The sequence below is a fragment of the Neltuma alba genome, unplaced genomic scaffold (assembly GCF_004799145.2).
Source record: "Neltuma alba isolate B1F8T4 unplaced genomic scaffold, ASM479914v2 tig00006532_pilon, whole genome shotgun sequence".
Classification (NCBI taxonomy): domain Eukaryota; kingdom Viridiplantae; phylum Streptophyta; class Magnoliopsida; order Fabales; family Fabaceae; genus Neltuma; species Neltuma alba.
Window position 1 is genome coordinate 14,625 of NW_021634491.1, and position 7,275 is coordinate 21,899.

At 36.7% G+C, this 7,275-nt stretch overlaps 1 protein-coding gene across 1 annotated transcript; it reads left to right on the forward strand.

Moving 5' to 3' along the window:
• Window positions 1-519: 519 nt before the first annotated feature.
• On the forward strand, window positions 520-6,894 carry LOC114750582 (dihydroxy-acid dehydratase, chloroplastic-like). The gene is made up of 15 exons (XM_028939179.1): window positions 520-613; window positions 1,359-1,930; window positions 2,509-2,580; window positions 2,774-2,821; window positions 2,988-3,142; window positions 3,209-3,403; window positions 3,492-3,603; window positions 3,729-3,798; window positions 3,885-3,943; window positions 4,029-4,152; window positions 4,260-4,330; window positions 5,460-5,561; window positions 5,731-5,811; window positions 6,015-6,173; window positions 6,642-6,894. The coding sequence occupies exons 2-15, from the start codon at window positions 1,382-1,384 to the stop codon at window positions 6,690-6,692; spliced, it is 1,848 nt and encodes a 615-aa protein (XP_028795012.1). The 5' UTR covers window positions 520-613; window positions 1,359-1,381; the 3' UTR covers window positions 6,693-6,894.
• Window positions 6,895-7,275: the final 381 nt, after the last annotated feature.

The following is a 7,275-nucleotide window of genomic DNA, read 5'->3' on the forward strand; positions in this document are numbered from 1 at the left end:
CAATTGGTTTTTTGTTTGACTATGAATTCCGATTGGTTTTTTTTTTATGCTTGCGTGTACGAATTCTTGTTGGCCTTGTTACTGCTGCTTCCGTCTCTTATTATAATTAATATAGGACTCAATTACACAAATCAAAAAGTTAATTAAAGATAATAAATAGGTAAAAATTATAAGTTTTTTTCTCTAAAATACTCTTATTCATGAGAAAAGAGTATAAAAAAGAAAATAAAAAATTATTATAATAAAAAGAATTATGAAAGAGAAAATATGTAACGGAAAAAAGATAATAGTTTGAAAAATAAAACAATAAATATATTAAATATTAAAATAAATAATTAATGAGAATAAAATAAAAAATTTAAGACAATTGATAATTATATTTAGAGATAATAGAAGAATAATAATTGTTGTCTATTTAAAAAAAACCGCGTGAGTAATATGGAAACAATATTTTTATTTTAGATAAAGATTAAAAGCCGTGACCCGACTTGTAAAGAGCATTTCAATACATCACTGTCTCTATTCTTTTCAAACTTCCTCTTTCTTTCGCCGCCGGAGCCACTTTCTAAGAAGTGCAGCAGGGCGCGTCACGCGTGTGCCTTCGCCCGCAGAGGTTAAGCACTGTTATTGCTTCGATAACTCCATCTCAGTCTTTTTTTTGATCTGACCATCTCAGTCTAGTCTAACGAGCATCTCCATTTTTTTGTACCTCCCTAGTTGTTAACACTTTGAAATTTTCCACCTAATCTAACGCGCAGGCTTTGGGTTTGGGGTTCAGACTAAGTTATTGACCCTTTTACTTACTACACTCTAGATGTTTGATGAAAGTCCTGATTATGTGCTTGGGTGTTGAATCTATACAGATTTCTGACTGTGTTACTTTATTTTGTGGAGATTTTCTTTCAAAGCCAGTTGGATATTTGCTGTGAGTACTCAGAGCTTCAGGCCCTATAGAAAAGAGTAGGATAAAAAAGAAAAGAATGACAATGATTTTGAACATAAAAATTAGCATGTGGAACTCTACGTGAGCCTTATAGTATTTAGAAGCATGGTAAAAAAGAAATTTTGGTTTTGTTGTTTTTCTTTTTGGGCTAAGCACTGGTTTTGTTTGATAAAGATGTTTAGGTGAGGAGTTCATTTAGTTGTTGCAAGATGCAGGACTTACAATATCAATGTTGACTCATATGGGTCTAAACTCTTGAGTGTCATTCCCCCCCCATTTGGGACTTTTCTGTACCTGCGATGAGGATGTTTGATTTGAGCACTCTACCTTTTTTTTTTTTTAAAAGAATTTAATTTGTTTTTAATATAATATAATGTGTCTCATGAACCCTAAGAGGCTTGGATTCCACCTGCAGCTCTTGCATTGCTTGCCATAACCATGCAGTCCACACTATTCGTCCCCTTCTCTCCGGCAGCCCCAACTAAGTCGAAGCCACTAACACCTCTTCGTAGATGTCAATCTGCTCGCCCCCACCACTTATCTGTCAGAGCAGAGTCAGTACAATCACCATCTGTCCCTGTGGACTCTCCACCTAAATCCACTCCTGCCCAGAAGCTCAACAGGTTCAGTTCCTGCATAACAGAGCCTAAGTCGCAAGGTGGATCTCAGGCAGTGCTCCATGGGGTGGGCCTCTCAGAAGATGACATGGATAAGCCTCAAATTGGTATATCATCAGTGTGGTATGAGGGGAACACCTGCAACATGCACCTTTTGAGGCTTTCAGAAGCGGTTAAAGAAGGGGTGCAAGATGCCGGCATGATCGGGTTCAGGTTCAACACCATTGGGGTCAGTGATGCCATTTCTATGGGGACAAGAGGTATGTGCTACAGCTTGCAGTCTAGGGACCTCATTGCGGATAGTATTGAGACTGTCATGGGTGCACAGTGGTATGATGGGAACATCTCCATCCCTGGTTGTGACAAAAATGTAAGACATTTTCTCGCAGTTCTGAATTTTTTAAATTTCGATTGTAAGATTTCTATTGCTTGGCCTACTTGGCGTATTTAGTCATTTAAACTAAGTGTTAAATCGATCATGTTAGCAAAGTTTACTTGTCGGCATCTGAGTGCTCTTTACCTTTTCCGTGGAACCTCGTCTTGCACCGCTATTATGTCTCGATTGTGATATTTTCAGTTTAATATTTGTCTTCATCAATCTTCTCGGTGGGAAAAGTTGTGTGGCTTTCCAATCCATGGATGGATCCGTCGTTCTATTACAGGGAGTAACTGAAAGTTTTAATCCTATGTTTCCTATAAGTTCAGAATCTGCTGGTGGTGGCTTGTTTCGTTGTGTTTAAGGAAGGCATTTCTCAAATCATTAACAGTTATTAATTCCGTGCTGTGATGCTGCCGTTAAATTGTGACAAATTTGCCTTCTGAATCTGTTATTGTTATTGTTTCTTGTAAAGCTGTCTACGCTTTGTCTCACTAAATTTATTTTGAACATTTAGCTATGTGGTATTATAGTTGCTTTCATCCAATTGAGTATATGTTGTAAATTTTCAGATGCCAGGTACAATTATGGCAATGGGCCGCCTCAACCGTCCAAGTATAATGATTTATGGTGGTACTATTAAGGTAGGACACAAGGCTTTGGCTTCTGAGAGGGCTATTCTTGTAATTAATTTCAAATTATTATTAGTTGTATGTTCCAATCATGTTTAACAATGCGTCAGTCAGCTTTGAACTTTAACTCTGTTTAATGAAAATCATAATGCGGTTCTTTGGAATGCAGTTTATAAGTTTTTTACCTTTGTTATTTCTTTTGCAGCCTGGTCATTTTCAGGGCAATACGTATGACATAGTGTCTGCCTTTCAGGTAAATGACTCGTTGCTATTGAAACATCCATCCTTTTCCCTGTATTTAAATTACGTCTGCAGAAATCTAATTTAGCTATAAGTTGACCTCCAAAATAAAAATTAAAAAAAAAAAAGAAAAAAAAGAACGCACAGGCATACTTTACTAATTCTTTATTTATCTGTAGTGTTATGGAGAATTTGTGAGTGGATCTATTAGTGATGAGCAGAGGCAAAATGTTATCCGCAACTCATGTCCTGGTGCTGGGGCTTGTGGTGGAATGTACACTGCCAATACCATGGCTTCTGCAATTGAAGCTATGGGGATGTCTCTTCCTTACAGGTATTTATGCCAGTTCAAATTGAAGTTTTTTGAAAGAAAATTTTCTTAACTTTGCTATTTCTTTAGTTCGTCCACACCTGCTGAGGATCCACTGAAGTTGGATGAGTGTCGTTTAGCTGGGAAATATCTGCTTGAATTGCTGAAAATGGACTTGAAGCCCCGAGACATTATAACCCGCAAATCACTACGTAATGCAATGGTTATCGTCATGGCACTTGGTGGATCTACCAATGCAGTGTTACATTTAATTGCTATTGCAAGGTGCTTGAAGTTTGGTGCAATAATTTTTTTTAATATATATATATATATATATGGATCGTTCAAGAAATTTCACATCTTGATTTGCCAGGTCTGTTGGTATCGATTTGACTCTTGATGATTTTCAGAAGGTTAGTGATGAGGTTCCTTTTCTTGCTGATCTTAAGCCTAGTGGCAAATATGTCATGGAAGATGTTCACAAGGTACCATGCTAAATTACCTAGTCTTCCTATTTTCATCTTCCTATTGTCATTCATTTTCTCGGTGTCACCTATGTTGTTTATATTCATGCATTATTATTCATCTCTCAAAACGCTTGTTTTTACAGGTTGGAGGGACCCCTGCAGTTATTCGCTACCTTCTTGAGCAAGGATTTTTAGACGGGGACTGTGTGACTGGTATATCTTTCTTGCATTTGATTATTAAAAAGAGAAGTTTCATTTTTAATAAATACACGTTTCACTAACATGGAGATACTCTCTAGTCACTGGGAAGACCCTAGCTGAAAATGCAGAAACTTTCCTTCCTTTGACAAAAGGGCAGGTGTGATTTTGTTGGTGTTCAATCTTAATGCTTCCCATTTTTCTACAGTTAGTGTCAGGCTACAAATCTGTGTTGTTTGATTCAGGAAATTATAAGGCCAGTAGAAAATCCCATCAAGAAGACAGCACACATTCAAATTTTATACGGGAATCTTGCACCAGAGGGTTCTGTTGCTAAAATAACTGGAAAAGAGGGGCTATATTTTTCTGGTGCATTTTCTTGATATCTTGATCTTGGGTTGTCTTGAATTTTTAACATGCTGGTTAATTGTGTTTGTCCATATGGCAATTTATTAATCATGGGGATCATTCAACAGGTCCTGCGCTGGTTTTTGAGGGAGAGGAGTCAATGATTGCTGCCATTTCAGAGAATCCTTCAAGCTTCAAGGTAATTCTTCTGTTGTCTTGGCTGTTGTTGCAAAATACTTAATAGTGACTAAGCCTACAATCTAACACATGAACTACTGAAAATTGATGCAGCTATAATTGCTCAGTTTCGATTAGTTTTACTCTTTCTTAATTCAGTTAATTCATATGTGAGCTGTGAGTACATGAATTGCTCTCTTGAGTAGAAATGATGCCTTCAAATTCTTTTTATTTTGATCAAGGGATCCATTAATTCGTATGATTTAGAATATTTTAACTATTACTCTTGAATGAAAGAAACTTGGGACAAAAGAGACGTATACCTGGAAGAAGATATGACAGACTTGAAAATCGAGAGCAAACAGGCATTGCAACAAGTCCATCCAATGCACCTATAGATGGATTAATGGAAACTACTTGAGAACACCCATAAGCATAACATTGAAAAGAAACCATATCCCATGACAAATGTAAACAAAGATGCCATTAAAGATGTGGCCATTCTGCTCCAGAAAGTTAAATGAAAGTGTGCACTATTGCAGCGTCTTATTAGACCAGGCATGTTAATTGAATCGTAAGAAACTGATCCAATTATAAGGACGCATCCAGTGGTTACTAGAACTGGCACACAAACTATTCCAAAGGAAAGTTGCTGCTGCATGGTGCCACGTGTTTACAAGGCCTATGAATTTGCACCATGTCATTTACATCTGGTAAACACGAGTCCTTGGCATATTTCAAGGATTGACATTTTTAAAGCAAGGTACTTATGGTTTCTTTCTTTCTTTTTGGATTTGCTTTCTTTAGCATGCAGAGGCTGGTATGCTTCGAAAACTTAATTTGACAGGTGGCTTCTGAATAGAAGTTTCGTGATTCTTACCCTAGAATGAATCCAGCTTTTATAATCCACGTTATTTAAATCAACAAGTTTTAATCACGATCGCAAGTAATTACAGAACTTCAACGGTCTTATCTGTCACCTGCTGCATTGGAAAATCTTGTTCTGATACTGTTACTTGTGATACTCTTGATAATTACTTTGGGGATTTATATCTATTAGTTTAGCATTACAAAAATGCAACCGCAAGGTCATTGGCATCTAAGATTGGAAATTTTATCTCATTTTATCTTGCGATATATCATCTTTTCAGGGAAAAGTGGTTGTTATCAGGGGAGAGGGACCTAAGGGTGGTCCTGGCATGCCTGAGATGTTGACGCCCACAAGTGCAATAATGGGTGCAGGCCTTGGGAAGGTCTCTTCTTTATTTCCTTGCTAATTCTATTTTTATGTGTGTGTTGGAATGCTAGCCTCCCCATTAGCTCTTTGGAGGTTAGCTAGCTCCATGTTTGGAATAAATATTTCCCCTATATTGTGAGCCAAATATGTGTATGACCATGCTTTATTGCCTTGTAATACTGCAGGATGTTGCACTATTGACTGATGGAAGGTTTTCAGGAGGTTCACATGGGTTTGTGGTTGGCCACGTATGTCCTGAAGCGCAGGTGAATTCGCTTTTCATTTATCCTAGTATTGCCATAATATTTTAGAAGGAAATCTGATGCATCTTATGTGCACCGTAATCTTTCCTTCAATTATTTTAATGCAAGGGATGTTTATTTATTTTAATCACGGAAGTATCAATTGATGAAAGTTTCTGTGGAGAAGTCTTTGCCGATGAATGACAGAAGTGCAATAATTTTCACAGGAAGGTGGTCCTATTGGCTTGATTCAAAATGGAGACGTAATCAACATTGATGTTCAGAAACGAAGAATTGATGCTATGGTAACAGATGAGGAGATGGAAGCACGAAGGAAGAAATGGACTACCCCTGCATACAAAGCCAATCAAGGAGTTTTGTACAAGGTATGAAATCTGGATAATTTATTTTCTTTCTTTTTCTTTTTTTTTGGTTTTTCTGAAGACAATTTTTGTACATCTAGTTTGATGAATATCCATTTTGCCCCTTTATTTTCCATTGTTACAATTGAATCCTCTGAGTTGAGTGGATTCGTTTTCATCCCTCCTTAGACAATCTGTGAGTATTGTGTCAATTGCTGCTGACTTGATCGATGAAAAGGACATCATGACATTGTTAACAGCTCAGTTAGACAAACATGATGAACTATGAATCGTCCAACGAGGGATGCGATTGAAACTGCTCGTAGAACTTGAAGGATTCAATTATCGTTGAAAATAGAGGACCAAAATTTTTTGGGAAATCACAGAAGGAAACAATCCTACGCCGTGTGGATGATGAAATGCAATCGACACTTTTGGTAAAAAAATTTAGTCATGCCCTGGGTTTTAAACTTGAATTCTCTCTGTTTCCAGTACATCAAAAACGTACAATCTGCATCCAGGGGATGCGTGACAGATGAGTAGAGATGGCTCATTTTTGGAGGCTTGATGGAGAAAAAAACTGGACGTGTGCCCCGGCAGCTTTTCAATGTAGCATTAACTTTGCAGCCTAGTTGTAAATCCCTTTATTGAGTGTGACCGTTTCTGTACCGTTCTTGTGACACTACGATTTATCTTTAAGGATGAATTAATAAAATTTTTTGCATCGATTATTTTCTTTTTCCTACGCATGGCGACTCCCCTTTTGGACTTAGGGTGTGTTTGGGTGACACCCCAAACTGTGGTTTGGGGACCCAAACCGTGGTTTGGGGAATAAACCACCCAAACATCCCCTCCAAAAATCAAAACCATGGTTTTGACTCCAAAACCATGGTTTTGGAAAAAGCAAAATTTTTTTGTTTTGGAGAAAAAGGGAGAGTGTGAGGGCTTATATGATATGTATCTTGTTATTTTTTTATAAATATATTTTTTTATAAATATATTTAATCTTATATTTTATAAATATATATACACATTAATTATTTATTAATTATATTATCTTATGTATTATTAATTATGTTGGTAAAAACATATTATTAACAATTTTATTCCTTCAAATTAAAATATA